The sequence below is a fragment of the Peromyscus eremicus genome, chromosome 6, assembly GCF_949786415.1.
Source record: "Peromyscus eremicus chromosome 6, PerEre_H2_v1, whole genome shotgun sequence".
NCBI lineage: Eukaryota > Metazoa > Chordata > Mammalia > Rodentia > Cricetidae > Peromyscus > Peromyscus eremicus.
In genome coordinates, this window is record NC_081421.1 from 25,959,038 (window position 1) to 25,977,853 (window position 18,816).

At 44.2% G+C, this 18,816-nt stretch overlaps 1 protein-coding gene across 1 annotated transcript in view; it reads left to right on the plus strand.

Moving 5' to 3' along the window:
- The window catches only part of Pld1 (phospholipase D1), a 136,070-nt gene that overhangs the window by 20,246 nt on the left and 97,008 nt on the right, over positions 1-18,816 (plus strand). Inside the window, exons 8-11 of the mRNA XM_059265291.1 lie at positions 2,698-2,850; positions 5,583-5,732; positions 6,702-6,785; positions 14,549-14,630. Of these exons, the coding sequence (XP_059121274.1) occupies positions 2,698-2,850; positions 5,583-5,732; positions 6,702-6,785; positions 14,549-14,630 (469 nt within the window). The remainder of the gene's footprint in view (positions 1-2,697; positions 2,851-5,582; positions 5,733-6,701; positions 6,786-14,548; positions 14,631-18,816) is intronic.

Genomic DNA, 18,816 nt, shown 5'->3' on the forward strand with positions numbered 1-18,816 from the left:
GAGTCATCAGTGGTCAGCACTACCTTGTTGGGATGACTCAGACGTGCCAGTACCTAATGATTGAAGGAATCAGCTGACAATTGAACAATGTGACCGTGGGTGTGCTGTCACCTGCCAAAGTAAAACACCCCACGTGATTCCAACATCGTACATTGGATACAAGTGCACACAGCAGGAGAACTCAACATTTAAAATAAGTCCATGGATGAATTCTTACTGAAGCTGCTAGACACTGTAGAAGCAAGCCCTTGGGCTCAAGGAGCTATGAGGAAAGTGAGGTCATATGTAAATGGAGAGGTAGAAATGGCGTGGATTTAAGTGGTGATGGGGGAAGACCCAGGCACTGTGGTGATGAGGGGTCTGGGGTTGCAGCATCGACTGTGGCCCCAGGAGCCCAGTCAAACCCCCGAGGATCCAGTTCTGGGCTCACCCCCCTGGAGGAGCACTGACAGCAGGCAGGATGAGAAGACCTTGTCACTGATGTAAACTTTGGAAGGAATCATGTTTCAGTCGAAAAGCTGTGGTTTTTCCTGGAAGGAAATTTTGTCATTTTAAATTTGTGAATGTTTGGGTAGAGACTCCAGCCTCGCCTCCGTATTTGCATGTCCTGAGTCACAGCTGAAGAATTTCAGGTATCGGACGTCATAGACAGATGGCAGCCTTCAGAGGACAGTGTGGGAGTCTTCCATACAGCTTGGCTGGTGTTTAGAAGCATCAGGAGTTACTTCTAAAGGTGACATTCATTCACAGTGCTTAGTTTTCAATTTTTACGCTTTTGGCTGGTCACGGTGGTGCTTGCCCTTAATTCCAGCACTGGAATTGGACTGGAACTTACAACAGTCCTTCTGCTTTGTCCTCCCATGTGTTGAGATTGTAGGCATCAGCCACCACACACTGCTGGGTCCTCATTTCTTTTTTCCATGAGAAAACCTAGGAGGCTCAGTTCCCTTTGTGTGCTGTGCCTCCAGGTGCATCACCCTTGTGGTTAGTCATAGGCTTACTCTGACCTTGATCATTGTCCTTTAGTTCCTGTATCACATGTACTTCCTGTACTTCCTTTACTGTAGGCTGTAGTTGGTTGTTTCTACTCATACTCTTCGGGGGCCTGCCACCCAGCTCCCAAATAATCACATGGAGACTTATTCTTACTTATGAGTGCCCAGCCTTAGCTTGGCTTGCTTCTAGCCAGTTTTTCTTAAATTATTCTGTCTACCTTTTGCCTCGGGGCCTTTCCCTTTCTCTGTTCTATACACCTTTTACTCTTACTCTGTGGCTGGCTGTGTAGCTGGTGGCTGGTCCCTGGTGTCCTCTCTCCTTCTGCTTCTGTTCTTGCTCCTTCCTCTTCTCTTTTCTCCCTCTATTTATTCTCCCTGGCTGCCAGCCCACCTAGTCTCTCTGTATTAGATCATCAGGTGTTTTAGACAGGCAAAGTAGCACAGCTTCACAGAGTTAAACAAATGCAACATAAAAGAATGCAGCACATCTTTGCATCATTAAACAAATGTTCCACAGCATAAATGAATGTAACACATCTTTAACTAATATTCTACAACAATAGGCAACCTGCCCCATCTCCTTGTGCCAGTTGGGAAAGAGACAGCCTATACGAGAACCCAAATGAATGCAACAAGACTATATAGAAGTCAATGTAGATTTGTCTACATTGTCTCTACTCATAAAGGCCACTGAAGTATGCCATGGCTAGTAGTTTTAGTAAAGAATTGTTCTAGATTTATTTTACATTTATTTACTTAGTTTTGGAGGGGAGAGTGTGAGGGGAGGGCGTGTGATCTTTAGCTTTCAGCCCCCTCACTGTGGTCTTAGCTCACGTCCTGCTGTCATTGAACACACATTTGTCCCTAAACTCGAAGTGTTCATTTGATTCCGTATCTTTGCTGCCTCTCTGCTCTGCAGGATGACCTTGGCCCTGCTCCACTTGTTGGGATCCTTCCTACCCTTGATCAGACCCCAGCTCTTTGCAGCGGGGTCAAGGTGCTCCTCCTGCACCCACCATTTCTCCTCCCTTCTAGCACCTACTCATTTATCCAAGGAGGATCCTGGCTTCTACCTCCAGGAGGCTCACCAGCTCCTCTGGGAACAGATATCTGTGTGCTTTCTGTTGGGATATGTTTACACTAACGCCCACTTTGCCACTCTGCTCCTCCATTACGAAGCTCTTGAGTGTTGGATTGAACGAAGTGCCTTAGAGAGCTACTTGTGTGCTGCTGAACATCACTCATTAATGATCCTTCAACCAGAAATACTTTGAAATGAACAATAGAATATGTGGAGTACTGGATGTAGTTATTAAATTTTCTGGACTCAGTTGCCTTTATGATAGTTTATGTGAACAAATGCCACCTCACTCCATTCTTCAGTAAGGGGCTCTTCAGTGCTTCCTGTTGACATCAGGGACATTCTTCCAAGAATGAATGGATGAATTCTTTTCAATTGCATGGTGTCTGCACACAGAGAAGGACAACAGCAAGGCTTGTTTTTGTAGTAATTACTCTCCCTCCTGGGAATCGGACCCTGTGCGTGCTAGGCAAGCGAGCGCTGAGCCATTGAGCCACGGCTGTAGCTCTTGTTCCGTGGTGGTCTTGAAAAGGCACAAATGTCCCAGGTGAATGACTTCAAGACTTCAGTGACAGTTAATTCTCTTGCTTCAGCCCTGAAACCCCGGTTATCTCCTTCCAGGTGGTTAATAGTGAAAGACTCCTTCCTGCTGTATATGAAACCAGACAGTGGGGCCATAGCCTTCGTCCTCCTTGTAGATAAAGAATTCAGAATAAAAGTGGGAAGGAAAGACACAGAAACCAAGTACGGACTTCGAATCGATAATCTTTCAAGGTAGAAATTTCTAATGTTTAAAACTTATTTCTCTCCCTGTCTCTTCAAGGCCAAAATTTTCTCTTACCCATGAAAAAGGAGTAAACTAGATTTAAATGTTTGTAATTGTTGTTTGGAGCTCCCCAATCAGAAGTAATGGAATTTACATGTGTGTGGTAGGTGCATGCGAATTAATACAAGTGCTTGCAGAGGTTAGAAGGGGACATTGGATCCCCTGGAGCTGGAGAACAAAGTTTGGCAACTCATCTACCAATTTGTTGAATGAATCAATTGGTAGTTTGCATTTTTAAAGTAATACAGTTTTATATATTTTATAAATTAATATATTCTGTTAATGAACATCTTTAGAGTGATTTGATCTGCAAAATTTTGTCTGTGTACAGATTTTGAGAAAGGTATCTTGAAAAGATATGAAATTTACACGTATTATATATTTTGTTAGCGAATACATTATGTGCTGCTGTAGATTTCTTTCTGGCAGATGTAATATTCTGAAAAAGTTGTGTGTGTGTGTGTGTGTGTGTGTGTGTGTGTGTGTGTGTGAGAGAGAGAGAGAGAGAGAGAGAGAGAGAGAGAGAGAGAGAGAGAGAGAGAGAGAGAGATCACTTTCATCCATATGAATAGTCGTAATCTCTCTTTGCACAGTTACAACAGGCATGTATAGCTCTCTTTAATACGTGTGTGCAGCCGTGTGTGCATGCATGCATGCTTGTGTGTGTGTGTGTGTGTGTGTGTGTGTGTGTGTGTGTGGTAAGGTGGGCTAAAACAACATGGAGCTTCCTCCTTCTCTCTCAGAAGGTAACTTTCAGGATTGTTGCTGAAATGCCTCCTTATCTCCACTGGCCACACCAAGTGGATCTGTTAAAATCCAGGCTTCTCCTGTCTCCTTGTCATGTCAGCCAACAAGAACAGCTTCTCCTTTTACTTAGGGCTATTGATCTCTGTTTTGTTTGTAAACGCCCCTGTTGCAGCCTTTGGTTCTATGTTGGCAGTTCTCTTTGCAATCCCTTCTCACATGTTTATTTTTTGCCTCCTCCCTCTTGCTTCTTCTATTATTCATCCATTTATTTGTGTGTATGTTTGAGTCAGTCCTTTCCTTCCACTATGTGGGTCTGGGGGATCGAACTCAAGCTTGTCACAAAGCTTGGTGGCAGGTGTGTCTACCCACTGAGCCATCCCACTGGCCCTCCTATTTTTAAAAAGTATTTTATTATTATTATTATATACGCGTGTGTGGTGTATGTGTGAATAGGGAGCATGAGTGCCACATCATACATGTGGAAGTCACAGGGAAACATTGTGAAGTTGGTTCTCTCTTTACATGGGTCCCAGGGATGGAATTCAGGTCATCAGGCTTGTCCTGCAATGCTTGTGTCTGCTGAGCATCTGCCTGGCTCTCAATCTCTTCCCCTCCTCCCCCACTGGGCCGATACCCCTCTCTCCCACACAACCATCTTCCCGGAACAGCTTTGCCCCAAGCGAGCTTGACCCCAGGCGACTTCTGAGCCCCCTTGTCCTGCATGATCCATTGCTACACCTGTTGGGGATGCTTCTCTCCCACCCCATGCCCTCTCACCTCCCTGTCCCCACACCCTACCAGCCCTTCTGTTGGACAGTAGCTCTCTAAGGCCAGCCCCCGCCTGTGAGATATTGAGAGGGGCTGTGTGGACACCTGTGCTCTTTATAAATAATTAACTGCAGAATCTGTGCCTAGGGCCCCTTCCTTGCTTTCCATGAGAACTGTTGTGTACCCCCGCCCCCGCCCCCCTAAATAAACAAACAAAAGCAGAGCTCTGCCTTCTCACTCAGTCCTGTTTCTATGAGCATGGCGTAGGGCAGCTAGTGCCAGCACCTTGGCCTTTGACCTTCAGTGCTAGGGAACCTATTTCACTCTCGGTAATAGCCTGACGCTTGGGATAAAGTTCTGTTTTTTTCTTCCTGTAATCCACCAGAACTTATTCTCAATATTTTTAACTCTGTAACAAGTTGAGGTAGCTTGCTCAAGTGATAGAGAAGCCTATGTAAACTGGCTTATTCCAGAGCAAATTAGCCATGTTGGGCGATTAGTTCTCAAGATAAACTACACCATTAAGACACATTTCCTAGGTTTCCTTAGCTCTGGAATCTGCCTCATCCTCAGACCAGTCCCTTCTGGCCACAAGAAGGCTGCTTACCACCCTCACTGCACACTCAGCGGGAGGGATGGAGGAAGGGAGGGAGGGAGGAAGGTTTTTTTATACCACTCTGTTCTTAGAGCTGCTCTCACTGGGTGGGACTGGCTTTAGTGCCCTTGTCCCAGCCCACTAGGATGAGCAGAGTGGGGGATGCTGCTTTGTATAGTTTTGCTGGGTTCCAAGGAAAAGAGACATCCCCTAAGGACAGCCAAAGCCAGAGTGGTCAGTGTGAACTGGGCTGGAGGAACTCCGGCAGAAGTGTGACCTTACTCTGTACCTTCTCCACATCCCTCCTCATCTCCCAAGCAATTCGAGGTCTACATCAAACACCTTCCTGTGTGTCTGCCTGCTTGAGCGAGTGGGGAGTCTGACAAGAAATTCTGACCCAGTGAGTGTCGTGAGGAATTCTACCAAGGTGTCTTAGAAGCTTGCTTTTTCAAATGTCCATGAACTAGAAATGTCAATTCATGTTTGCTGTGGCATGTTAATCTTTAAATTTGTTTTAAGAGCTAGAACTCAGAGTAAACCCCCAACATCTGCTTTTGCTTCTCTTTAAAGGACACTGATTTTGAAATGTAACAGCTACCGACATGCTCGGTGGTGGGGAGGGGCCATAGAAGAGTTCATTCAGAAGCACGGCGCTGACTTTCTCAAAGACCATCGCTTCGGTTCCTACGCGGCTGTCCATGAGAACATTTTAGCTAAATGGTGAGATATTTTTGCTCTCAGGTGTTCATCTACTATTATAATGGTTTAACTTTACCTGGAATCAGTCTCAAAACTAAACCAGTGGTTTTTTTACTCAGTGATGGATCATACTTAAAGGTATGATCACAGGTCAGTCTTTCAGGTTTGTTTTTTGAGGCTTTTTAATGGTGAGCTTACCTGCCTTTAGATTTTGAAGTTTCATTTGTTTTGTGAGATAGGATCTTGTGAAGTCCAGTCGGACCTTGAACTTGCAATGTAGCCAAAAATGACCTTGAACTCCTGATCCTCCTGCCTAACCCCCCCCACATGATTGCAAGCCTGCTTCACTGTGCTTAGATAGAACACTGATTTTTAAAATCAACTTCAGTACTGGGTACATAGCGAAGTTACAGTGTTTACTTAGAATGCATGAATCCCTGGTTGAGTCCCCAGTACCCCATAAAATCAGGCATGGTGGCACTGGTTTGTAATCCCAGCATCTGGGAATTGGAAGCCAGAGGATCGGTATTTTAAGGTCATGTTTGGCTCCATAATCAGAGGCCAGTCTGAGCTACCTGAGACCCAGTCCTAAAAAGAAAAACAGACTGTAACTTTATGTATCTCTTAAAAGTACAATGGAAGTTTATTTAAATCATTTATGTTTTCCACCCATGGATTTGAGCTGGTCTGCTTTTAGGCTGGGCTGAAAAACCTGTAGAATCAGAAGGCTCTATGAGAGTGATTGACGTGCTGTGGTCTAAACAAAGAAGACTGAGTCTGTCTCCTAATTGCCTTTCCTAGGTGATAGACGGAGGCAAGATCATGTTGTCAATCTTGTTTCCAGTTACTCAAAGGAAAATGGTAGTATGTAGACTAGGCAGAGCCCTCTACACTTTGCCTTAGCCTAGGATGTGTTTACTTTTCTTTTTTTGTCTTGTTTTATTAAAAAAAAATCGAAAGAAACGAAGGAACAAAAGCTTTGTCTTCCAGGTATGTGAACGCCAAAGGCTACTTTGAAGATATCGCAAATGCCATGGAAGGTGCAACAGAGGAGATTTTTATCACAGACTGGTGGTTAGTATCTGTCCACGAGAATGTGTCTGGAAGCATCTCTGTTTAGAAATGTGCTGTTGGAGAATTCCACACTATGGAAACCAACAGTAGCCATGATGGCTCGGCTAAGTCTCAACCAACTAAGTAGCAGACTCCAGCGAAAGACGTTTCCAAAACTATCCTTCAAATGTTATGTTGGCTGCTTTTCTAACTGCTATGACAGAAATAACATGAAGAAGAAGGGCTTGTCTTGGCTCGCAGTTTGAGAGCACAGTCTGTCATGCTGTGGTAGGTGGGCCTGGTGACAGGCATATGAGGGGCTGTCACTTTGTATGCGTGGTCATGAAGCAGAGGGAGACGAACACCTGTGTCCCTCTCACGTTCTTTTTATTCAGTCTGGGATGCCAACCCGTAGATGATGCTATCCCGTATTTAGGACAAGTCTTCCCATTCAGTTAACCCAATCTAAAAACTCCTTCACAGAACTGCCCAGAGTTTTGTTTCCAAGGTGATTCTAGATTCTGCTAAGTTGACAATCAGCGTTAACTACTGCAAATATCTTCTGAAAGTATTCAGCTTGAATGGTTTTGGAAGCAGACATACAAATATTTGTGTTGATATGCTACTGTGCAAGCATGGCTGTGGAGATGCAAAGTCCATCCTCATTAGCTATCTTCCCATCTCTTACTGTTTCTTCACTCGATCCAGGGAACAGCTCCTGAACTTTCCCTCCGACACTGAGATAGTCTTGAGCAGCTCTTGCTACTGCTGTTGAAAGGGCTAGGCCTGGACAGCTCTTCTGGCATTCCATCAGATTTTAACCTTTTAGCCTGTTGTGGAAACCGCCATGGGAGTCATGATGCTCACTTTACCAAAGTCACTGGAAATCTCGTGTCTAAAGCTCATTAGTTTTGGGGGACTTTGATCTGTGAAGTTGGTGTTGGCTTTGTATTTGTGGTCTGACTTTGGTTCCAGCTACCATCATCTTAGAACACTAAAGTCCATCACAGATGCCAGCATGGCTGAAATGGAGATGAAAATGGTCTGGACTATGATACCCTCATAGGAACTGAAGTGAATTTCTAAATCCGCTCTACCCTCTTTGAGAGATACGGTCTTGCTTTGAAACCTGGGTTGACTGGAATTCACTGTATGGCCCAGGCTGGCCTTTAACTCATGCAGTCCTCCTGCCTCAGCATCCTGAGTGCTGGGATTACTGACTTGAGCCATGCCTGGCTCTGAAATTCTGCTTTTGTCTCTATCTTACTTCTTTCAGGTGTTATTCATACATGAAGCTTGAAAATAGCTTCCTGACTTAGTTTCTTTTAGTCCTAGATTGGGGGGGCAGGGGAGAGCAATAGAAATGTGAACCCATTTTCTGCTTCTCTTCAGTTATATGGAAATCTGTAGCTCTGGGTCCTCTTTCCCTATTTGGTGCTAGTGACATTTTGAGAGAGATCATTCTTTGTCATAGAGGGATGTCCCGTGGTATCTGTGGCCTCCACCAATTAGCTGTCAAGAGCAGATCTCCGTTATGACAATTAGAGAGTCTTTAGTCATTGCCAAATAATGAATACTTTCTCAGCACTCATGAGAATAAGTCCAAAGCTCAATGTCAGACTATATTCATAAAAATATCCCTAGAACTTTGGCAAGGACATGAATGAGTAAAAAGTTTTCCAATTGGTGCTATATTTTTGTGCAAGAAAGTAACATTCTTTGGAAGGTTCTGGATGGTCAAATTCAGACTTCCATTTAAACACCTAAGGAGCTGGAACCTCTGTGATTTCTTCTCTACTTTCCGAAGGAGAGTGAATTGGGTGCTGTTTGTTCCCACAGTGGCCTGGGCCTGTACCTTATTACAACACACATTTTGAAATGTAGCTCCCATAGTAACCTCCTCTCAGGTGATGAGAATCCGCTTTTCTAGAGAAAGTGCAACAGGGCTTGTGTCCTATCTATATCTACCTATCAATCTATCTATCTATCGATCTATCTATCTCTATCAGTGATTCCTTTAGACAATGAGCATGTTCCCATGAACTTTTTGGTATTTATTTATTTATTTATTTGCTTATTTATTTATTTATATCAGTGGTTCCCTTAGATGATGAGCATGTTCCCATGAACTTTTTGGTATTTATTTATTTATTTATTTATTTATTTATTTATTTATTTATTTATTTATTTATATCAGTGGTTCCCTTAGATGATGAGCATGTTTCCATGAACTTTTTGGCATTTATTTATTTATTTATTTATTTATTTATTTATTTATTTATTTATTTATTTATTTATATCAGTGGTTCCCTTAAACGATGAGCATGTTCCCATGAACTTTTGGGGCACTTGTTTACTGTTTTAGAACCACCCCTCCTTTCCTAGTCCCCTTCCCTGCCCCGCCTCCTCTCCCATGGCCCTTCTCTGCTCTCTGCAGCTCTGGAGAATTCGTCTGGATCCGGCTGTCACAATCGTCCAAGGCCTTTATGCATTCTAGTTAAACTGCATTTCATTCTGGCCTCCAGCACTTCTGAGGAGAAATTTTCAGTGATATTCTCTATAGTGCTTTCCACCTGTTGGTTTTTGACACTCTGGTTATGATTTGGGGTTTATCCTGTTCAGTACTCTGAGGCTCATGAATTTATTGTCTTATGTCTCTAACCAGATTTGAGAAGGTCTTACCCTTGTTTCTTCAGCTATAAAAAGTCCTCTTCTTAAGCTTCCGTACTCAGGCTTCCCCTTCACATCGTCTTACAGTCTCCAAGGCTAGCTTCATAGTTTTCAATATTTTCCCTCTTGGTTGTTATATCAGATAATTTCCTTTTTTCTAAATTTACGTTTTTTACTTATTTTGTGTGCATGTGTAGGTTTGTGTATGTACATGTGTGTGCCACAGCCATCACATGTAGAGGTCAGAGAACAATGTGCAGAAGACAGTCTTCTCTCTTCACCGTGTGGGTCCCAGGCCTCCAACTCAGTCATCAGGCTTGGTGGCCAGCGCTTGTCCCCACTGGGCCGCCTCCCAGCCCTGGTGCTTGATGATTTCTGGGTAGCTACTTTCATAACTTTCATTCTGGCATTGAGCTGATGAAGCAAAGTTTGGCATTTTTGTTTTTTCTATTTTTGTGGCGATTGTCTTTTTATTTTAGAATTTTATGATTCTCGATATCTTCTGAGGGTTTTCCTCTTCTGTTCATCTTTATGTATAGTTGCATTTTTATAATATCTGATAAGGCATTAAACTAGATAATCAGGCCATTGAGATGGCTCAGTGGGCAAAGGCACTTGCCATCCCCATGCCTGGTGACCCAAGATTCAGTCCTCTGATCTCCAGATGTGCACGGGATGGGCGCACGTGCACACATGCATGCAGGCACACACACACACAAACAAATGGATATAGTTTTTAAGAACATGTGAAGTGGATAGTGATAATCTCAGCATCCACAATACCTATTGTTGGTATTTATGCAAGTTGCTTTTGCTTTTTTTGTTGTTGCTGTGTGCCCAGTTGTTTTTTTTTTTTTTTAAATTGTATTCTAGAAAATTTAACATGATGATGTAAGACTTTGAGTCTTACTTAAATCTGTGGACAGTGTTTTCTTTCTTTTTTTTTTTTTCAAGACAAGGTGTCTCTGTGTAGTTTTGGAGCCTGTCCTGGGTCTCGTTCTGTAGACCAGGCTGGCTTCAAACTCACAGAGATCTACCTGGCTCTGTCTCCTGAGTGCTGGGATTAAAGGCGTGTGCCACCACCTCCTTGACAGAGTGTTTTCTTTAGCAGGCCATGGCCTCATTTGGATTAGACAGAAAGTTCCAAGCAGCATTTGGGGTGCTTAACAATTGTTTTTAGATTTATTTATTTCATTTTGTGTGTATGAGTGTTTGCCGGAAGAGGGTGTCGGATTTCCTAGAAATGGAATTATGGATGGTTGTGAACTATCATGTGAGTGATGGGAACTGAACCTTTGCAGGGGCAACAAGTCCCCTTAACTTCCAGGCCATCTCTCCATCCTCTAGGGGTGGGGTATTAATGCCAGTTTTAAGCCTTTGCTCTGCTGTTGTCTGGGCTATATAATGTGCGCCATCTGGTGGTCCATCTGGGGCATGGCCGCAGTCTATTAGTTCAGCACCTGGAACTCCTTAGATAAATTTTGCTGTGCTCAAATCCCCTCAGGGACAGCCTGGGAATGAGCCAGGAGACCATAAACAGCTCCACGGGACTGCTTTCCTGCGCTCTCCTCTCTCCATGGTCGCCCAGCTGTTTTCTAACTCCTCACAGCTTCCCTTGTTAGTACATTCTCTGGAAATGGGAGTTTTGGCTCACCCAGCCCTAACATGTGATCCTGAAACAGTGCCAGTGTAAGGAGCCCTTGGGGACTTAGGTCACCCTCTTGGGATCAGTTCTCCTCTAACGGGAATCTTCTGTGCCTGTGGGCTCTCTGCTGCTGCCCCGGCCTCTGCAGGCAACCCTGTTCTTTCTTGTCAAGCTGGAACCAGAGTTCTCTGTGCTAATCCCATTTCCAGAACAAATGACCAGTAAACTTAGCACCGATTACTTTCAAATTCCTTTTCTGCCCTTCACTGCGCCTTTCAATTAACGAGTATTGCATGGTTCATTTTATTTTTTTAGTAGTGTTTTGTACTGATCCGCATGGAGCTCTTTATAAAATTACACATGTGTGCTTGTGTACGCGTGTGTATGCGTGTGCCACAGCACCGGGTGGAGGACAGAGGAGAGCTTGCAGGAGTCAGTTCTCTTCCAGCACTTAGGTCCTTGGGATCGAACTCAGGCTGTCAGGGTTAGCAGCAAGCAGTGCACCGTCTCACCAGCCCCTGGGGGACGGGGCGGGGAGGGGACTGGGCGGGGGTCCTATATGTACAATTTGATAAATTCCTTAGGCACTTCAATTTTTAAAAAATATTTGTTTTTATTTTTTTGTACATTGGTATTTTGCCTGCGTGTGTCTGTGTGAAGGTGTCAGATTCCCTAGAACCGGAGTTACAGACTGGTGTGAGCTGCCTTGTGGGTACTGGGAATTGAACCCAGGTCCTCTGAAAGATCACCCAGTGCCCTTAACCACTGAGCCATCTCTCCAGCCTATACTTCAGATTTTTTAGTGTTATTGTAAAAGGCAGATTTTTGTACATTGGCTTTATATCTTGTGACAGTGCTAAATTCACTTACTACTGATGGCAACCTTTTTGTAAATTCTGTGGGGTTTTTCTCCTTACATGACATGACCTGTGAATGAAAATTATTTAACCTCTGCATTTCAGATTAGTTTGCTTTATATTTGTATTCTTGTTGTATTGCATTGGGTAGAGTCACCATAAGATGCTGAGTGACGTGGTAGCATTGCTACCCCCCACTCAACATTAGAGAATTCACACTCTTACAGTGATGTGACATGGGGCACATTTTAAACACATGCTCTTTATTGAAGAAGTTAATTTTTTATTAAAAATCATTTATGTGTATATGTGTACGTGTGTGTGGAGGGAGGTGTTCACAGAGACCGGAGAAGGGCATCGAGACGGAGCAACAGGCAACCGTGGGTCCTCCAGCGTGGGTGCTGGGATCTGAACTGGTACCTTTCAGCAGCAGGGGGTGCTCGCCCTGAGCTGTGAGCCATTCCTGCAGCCCTGAGCGAACTTTCTATTTGTACTTTGTTAAGAGTTTTGATTGTGAATGGATATTGAATTTTCTTTATTTCTGCATGTTTTGTTCTGGTTTTAATTTTTCTTCCTTTTTCCCCAGCTAATGTAAATTACACTAGTTTTCAAATTTTAAAAATAGTTTTCTTTTAATTTTTAGGCAGAAAACTTTTTTTTATTCTTTTATAGAATTTGAAGGTTTTATTTTCTAATATATATTTTTTCTTGAGAATTTTTTTTCAAGACAGTATTTCTCTGTAGCTTTGGTACCTGTTCTGGAATTCACTCTGTAGACCAGGCTAGCCTCCAAATCACAGAGATCTGCCTGGCTCTGCCTCCCGAGTGCTGAGATTAAAGACATGCGCTCTTGAGAATTTTATACATGTGCACAAAGCATTTTTACTATATCCCCCTCCAATTCATCTTAGCCCCTCATTGTATCTCAGCTTTATGGTCTCTGTTTTTAATCCACTGAGTCTAATTAGTGTCTATCTGTTTCTCTGTGTGTGTAGATGTGGGGCTCCCCACTGGAGCTTGGCTAATTCCAGGGACCACACCCCTAAAGCAACTGGACTCTCCCCAGCAGCCAGCAGCTGCTCCTCATCTGGGGGTGAGCTTTGTGACCCCTACCCCTTCTGGACCTTTGACTGGCTTGATATTGTGCCTGTGACCACAGCTGCTGGGAGCCTCCCACTGCAGCCGGCCTGTCTGTCCGGGGGACACTTCACAGCAGTCACGGCTATTTCTGCCCACTGAAGCTGTTTCTGTTTGTGATGGTTGAAACAGGGCATGCACGAGATTCCCTCTATTCCCATCTCTTACCTATCCTGCTGCTTTCCCTCATGTAGAGGACCTCTTGGAGGCCCATGTTGCAGTACAGCAGGCTGTGCGATTAATCCTCCACTTCATCCTGCTCCACCAGGCTTCCCATTTTGGGGGAGACCTCATTACAGAGGAGTTACATCAGATGGAGACTGGACTTAAGTTGCCTTTAGACCCCAGCAAAGGGGTTGTGGGGAGTGTGACTCTGGAGGTATCCTTAGATACCTTGTGGCTGGACTATAAGGGAGACGAGCTCAGGGGTAACTTTCACCTTCACAGAATTTAATAATATTGGTGTCCCTGATCAGAAAGCCCCAGGTTTCCACAGACACTGTCTTTGTAACTGGAAGTCAGTGTGTGCACACGAATGTGTCAGTTAGAATGCATTCAGCTTGCTGTAGCTGAATTTTAAGAGGGCTTTGTCCCATTTAATGAGACACCCCAAATTAAGCAATCCTGAGATTGGGGAAATGGCCTAGAAATTTCAGGGTTCTGGTTATCCCCTTAGAATTTAGCTATGTCTATACCCCCCTAAGCACCCTTCCCCATACAGCACCCATCTACAGCTGCAATGGGCTGTCTTTTTTTTTCCCCCTTGATGTGAGGTGTGTGTGTGTGTGTGTGTGTGTGTGTGTGTGTGTGTGTGCGTGTGTGTGTGCGTGTGTGTGTGCGCGCGTGTGTGTGTGTGTGTGTGTGTGTGTGTGTTCCATCAAGGGGGAAACTTTCTCATTAACCCCATTTACCTTGTCAAATATCTCATTGTCCAGGATCAAGTCAGCTCTAGCTGCACAAACATAGAATATTTAATTCAATAGTGGAAGGTGGGTTATAACAGCAAAAAAGGAAATGGTAGAGAAATTGGGTAGATAGTCATTAATACCTCTCTCTCTCTCTCTCTCTCTCTCTCTCTCTCTCTCTCTCTCTCTCTGTGTGTGTGTGTGTGTGTGTGTGTGTGTGTGTGTGTGTGTGCGAGAGAGAGAGAGAGACAGAGAGAGAGACAGAGAGACAGAGAGACAGAGAGACAGAGAGAGAGGGTCTCGTGTAGCCCAGAGGCCTCATAGTCCCTATGTGATTGAGAGTGCCTTTGAACTTGTGACCCTGCTGCCTCCACCTCCCAAATGTTGAGATTAGGGGTGTGGGTTTTGAATTGGTTTGATTGGACAGAGTTTCCTCCATGAAGCTGCTCATGGCCTTGGGGCAGAGATCTGCCACAGTAGACTTGGTGGCATGTGGCTAAGGCTGGTCTCCGTGGCACAGGGAACATCATCTTTGGTTTCAATCCCTTTCCTTTTGGTTTGTGACTTCAGGTTAAGTCCGGAAATCTTCCTGAAGCGCCCAGTGGTGGAAGGCAACCGCTGGAGGCTGGACTACATCCTCAAACGGAAAGCAGTGAGTATTTCCACAGTGCTCACACGAATGTTTTTGCAATCCTCATGTAAGCGTGAGGCTGGGTCATAGCTGGAGTACTTGCTTAGCCTGTGTGAGGCATTGGCTGGGTTTTATTCCAAGAAGCATAAAAAACCAGTTGTAGTGACACACACTTTTAATGACAACACTTAGGAGGTAGAAGAAGAATTAGGAGTTCAAGGCCAGCCTCGGCAGTATGGCAACATCAAGGTCAGCCTGGGCCTTTTCAAACTCTGTCTCAAAATATTTTTTTTTCAAATATGCTTGTAACTTTTTACTTTAGAACAGTGGTTCTCAGCCTTCCAAATGCTGCAGCCCTTTAATACAATTCCTGATGCCATGGTGACCCCAACTATAAAATTGTTTCCGTTGCTACTTTATAACTATACTTTTGCTAGTGTTATGAATCATAATGTAAATATCTGATATGCAGGATGTGTGATATGTGACCCCTGTGAAAGGGTTGTTCAACACACAGGTTGAGAACCACTGCTTTAGAGCTTACAAACCAATACACACACACAACACATGCGCACACACAAAACACATACATGCACATGTACACACATGTGGGGGGGACTTCCTTTTCCCAGTTCATTTTGGAGAAAAGGATATGGGTTGGGAAGATGGCCCAGCAGGTAAGAGCTTTTGCTGCCCAGTGTGGACTGAGTTTGAATCTCCAGTACCCATATGCAAAGTCAGGTGTGGTCATGTGCACCTGTAACCCTCGAACTGTGAGGCAGATACAGGAGCACTGCTGGCTGTTGTTGCCTGCCTGGCTCTGGGTTCAGAGAGATCCTGTTTCAGAGGAATAAGATGGAGAATGATAGAAACGGGACATTGATGTCTTTCCCTGGCCTCCACACACATGCACTTTGGCATATGCACTAAACAAGACCCCCTCCCAGCACACCCATTACCCTCCCAACACACACACACACACACACACACGCACGCACGCACGCACGCACGCACGCGCGCGCGCACACACACACACACACACTCACCTATCAGGGAAGATGTTAAGGACTGTGGGTTTTGGTTCTAGGCGGAGGACAGTTTACAGTGAAGCTAGCCCATAGATTCTAGGTGAAAACTGAGTATGTTCTTTTTGTTATAAAAAATAAACAGTTGAAGCAGTGTAGCTACATTTATATTGTTAATGAACTCTGTTTATGTGACTAAATTAGAGTAAACCTGATTTATTATTAATCTTCTAATTAGGGAATGCTAACCTTTTTACTCTGGCTTGAATCTGTCTTACTTTTTTTTCTCTTGTGAAGCATGTTCTCACAGATGTTTGGATTCTGAGTTACTGAGAGCAGCATTTCTACTCCTGGAGTCTCCACACCTTCTTCCTCCTCTCCCCTGTCTCTCTAGCTCTCCACCCACCCTCTTCTCATTCCTCCTTTCACTGTCCTTCCTCATACCTTCCAGAGAGTTTCCACAGGCATCAGTACTCAGACCTCAGTGCTGATCCCGAGGAAAGATGACATTTCCTTCTATCTGTCCAGCATGGCTTTGATGGATAGTGTAATCTATTCCATTCACAAAATGGGAAACTCTGAGCCTGAGAAGTTTAATTCACATATTCCTTAGATAGCTCAGTGTATCTGTGATGAGCTGTGTAGGATGCAAATCACCAGGGAGCCTATGGCACATGTCTTTCCGGCCCACCCCAGGTAGCTCTTACGGAAGACACATGTCCTGGGCTGAGACCTAGCCTTACCAACCAATTTCCTACCTGGTAAAGAATCTGGAACACCCACTCTCCTGCCATTATTTTCCTCTGTGAAGCAGCACCTCTCCTAATTCTCCTTAAGATTCCATGTCAGCAAACTTTTCTAGGCTTGGCCAGCAACCTTCACTCACACTGGGAGACCCTCCCCCATAGTGATTGTCTGGTAATTCAATTTCTTTAGGTTTTAGTCAGCATGAGCTTGTTGAGTGCCTCCCCATATTTAGGAGCGTGACTGACCATAAGGGCGTGTATGATAAATAAACTGTGATTCCTAAGCTGGGGAGGCATAAAGATCTACACGCGTGTGCAGCCCCCCTGTCCTATGGAGAGACAGTCTCAGCAGACACCCTGGTCTTCTGGCTCTTAAGATCTTTCCGCCCCTCCTTCCATGATCTTCCCTGAGCCTTAGATGTGGGTTTCACTGCAGATGTAGCGCCGGTGCTGGACAAGCACACTCGGTTGTTCTCTGTATTGTAGCCTGCTGTGGCTTTCTGTAATAGCCTCCATCTGCTACAAAAGAAGCATCTTTGATGAGGGGCAAGAGTAACACTTATCTGTGCAGGATAAGATGTTTAGAATGCAGCTAGACATAGTGGCAGTAGTATGTTCTTCGACATCCTCACTAGCCATGGTTAGAACTACAGGCAATTAGTGATTGCTGAGAAAGGCAGAATCGGTTTTCCCTAGAGAAGAGCCAAATGGTCATTCAGTACCAAATGGTCAACCCTAGACACATATATAGACAAGTGACACTCAATGGACTCAACAGCTTGTGTGTGTGTGTGTGTGTGTGTGTGTGTGTGTGTGTGTGTGTGCGTGCGCACACGCACACACATTCAGGAGGTGGAGAGAGAATACTAGGCAGGCCTCTTGGGAGCACCTCACAGCCTGAGAGCTTCGGGGGAACTTAGGGTGGGCAAGCTCCACAGGTACAGTAAACATTGAGAAAACAGGGACGCTCTGTTAGAGCAAGGCGGCAGGCTTGGTTGGGCTCCCACTGGGGCATGGCTGCAGCTGGGTGTGGGGCTGAGAGCCAAGCCAGTGGTGTGGACTTCCTGATGAAAAGTTAGGATGTTTAGGGGAGGAGGGTGGGTCAATAAAGTGGGGTTGGGATGTGGTTGTGTGTTGTTAGCTGTTTTTTGTTGTCTACAATGGCTGCCACTTAAGCATTGGCTTTGGCTACAAGGGCCACAGCCTGAGGGGATTCTGTTCCCTCAGGCACCGACTCTTTCAAAGATACTAAGGGAACTTATCTAAATTTACAGAACTCACGATTCAACAGTTTAGGTGGAATTTTGCTTGTTCAGAGTGGCGGAATAGCTAGTAGCTAACCTTCTCCCTTTGCCGGCGTCTTCTAAAAACCCAGCGTCCTTCTCTCAGCCTCCACTTAAAAAACCCTTGCTACACGTGGTTCCTCCTTACCACTTCCTGTCAGCTACTTGCTGACTCAGCCTCCGGCTCAAAGGTTTATTTTATTTAATCAAAGACATCATTGAATTGTTAATAAGAGAAGTAGGAAAAAATGTAACACACTTTAAAATAGTATTCCCTGACATTTCCCCCCTTTTTTCTAAATAAAAATGAAAGGTTTTAACTTTAACATAATAAGACTGTTTACAATAAGAACAATTATCAAGTAAAGATTACATTCACAATGTAATGAATTCCAGTTCATTTGTGTCTGAAACATTTAAAGAAAATACTCCATAATCTATCCTATTTTAGTAAATCCAAAATTCTATATACCTAATTTACTTTCTATCATACCTAAGAAAAACTACAACTATAACTATCTAGCCTTCAACTCCATCAAAGACTCCAGAAGGGTATAATATTTGAGTAAACAAAAAGTGCATTGCAAACAACTTCCAACAACTCTAGCAATGACAGAGACATCTGAGTGCCTGGACAGTCGCCCAAAGTTCCTTGGCAACATTGGGGCATCCCTCTTCAGCCTACAGGCACAAAGTATCTGTCAGACTTTTCAATGAAGAAGGAAATTTGAAGACTGTGCCACCTATGTTGGCAAAGTTTATCAGTCACTTTCCTCTGTGTCCTGCAGAATGTCTGACAGTTTCTTCTGTGAAGCAGGAACCCTGAAGGACCATCCCACCTTGTTTTGGCAGAGTTCAGTGGTCACTTTTCTGTGGGTCAGGCATGTTCAGTTTATACAACATACTGTCAAGAGTCCAGGCAAGAACAGCTTCTTGCCAAAATGGCTAGCCTTGCCACATTGAAAGCAAACTCCATAAGGACTTTCTCTGATGCCCATCATCTCTGAAGTAAATTGGTGCTGCCAGGATTAGATGTGTCTCATTGTCATGAAAAGCTCTAAGTTAGCAAAAACATTTTAAATACTGTATTCTGTAGGTCTTTGATGATCATCTTTCTAAAATATATCTCTATATGATCTGGAAAGCATACCTA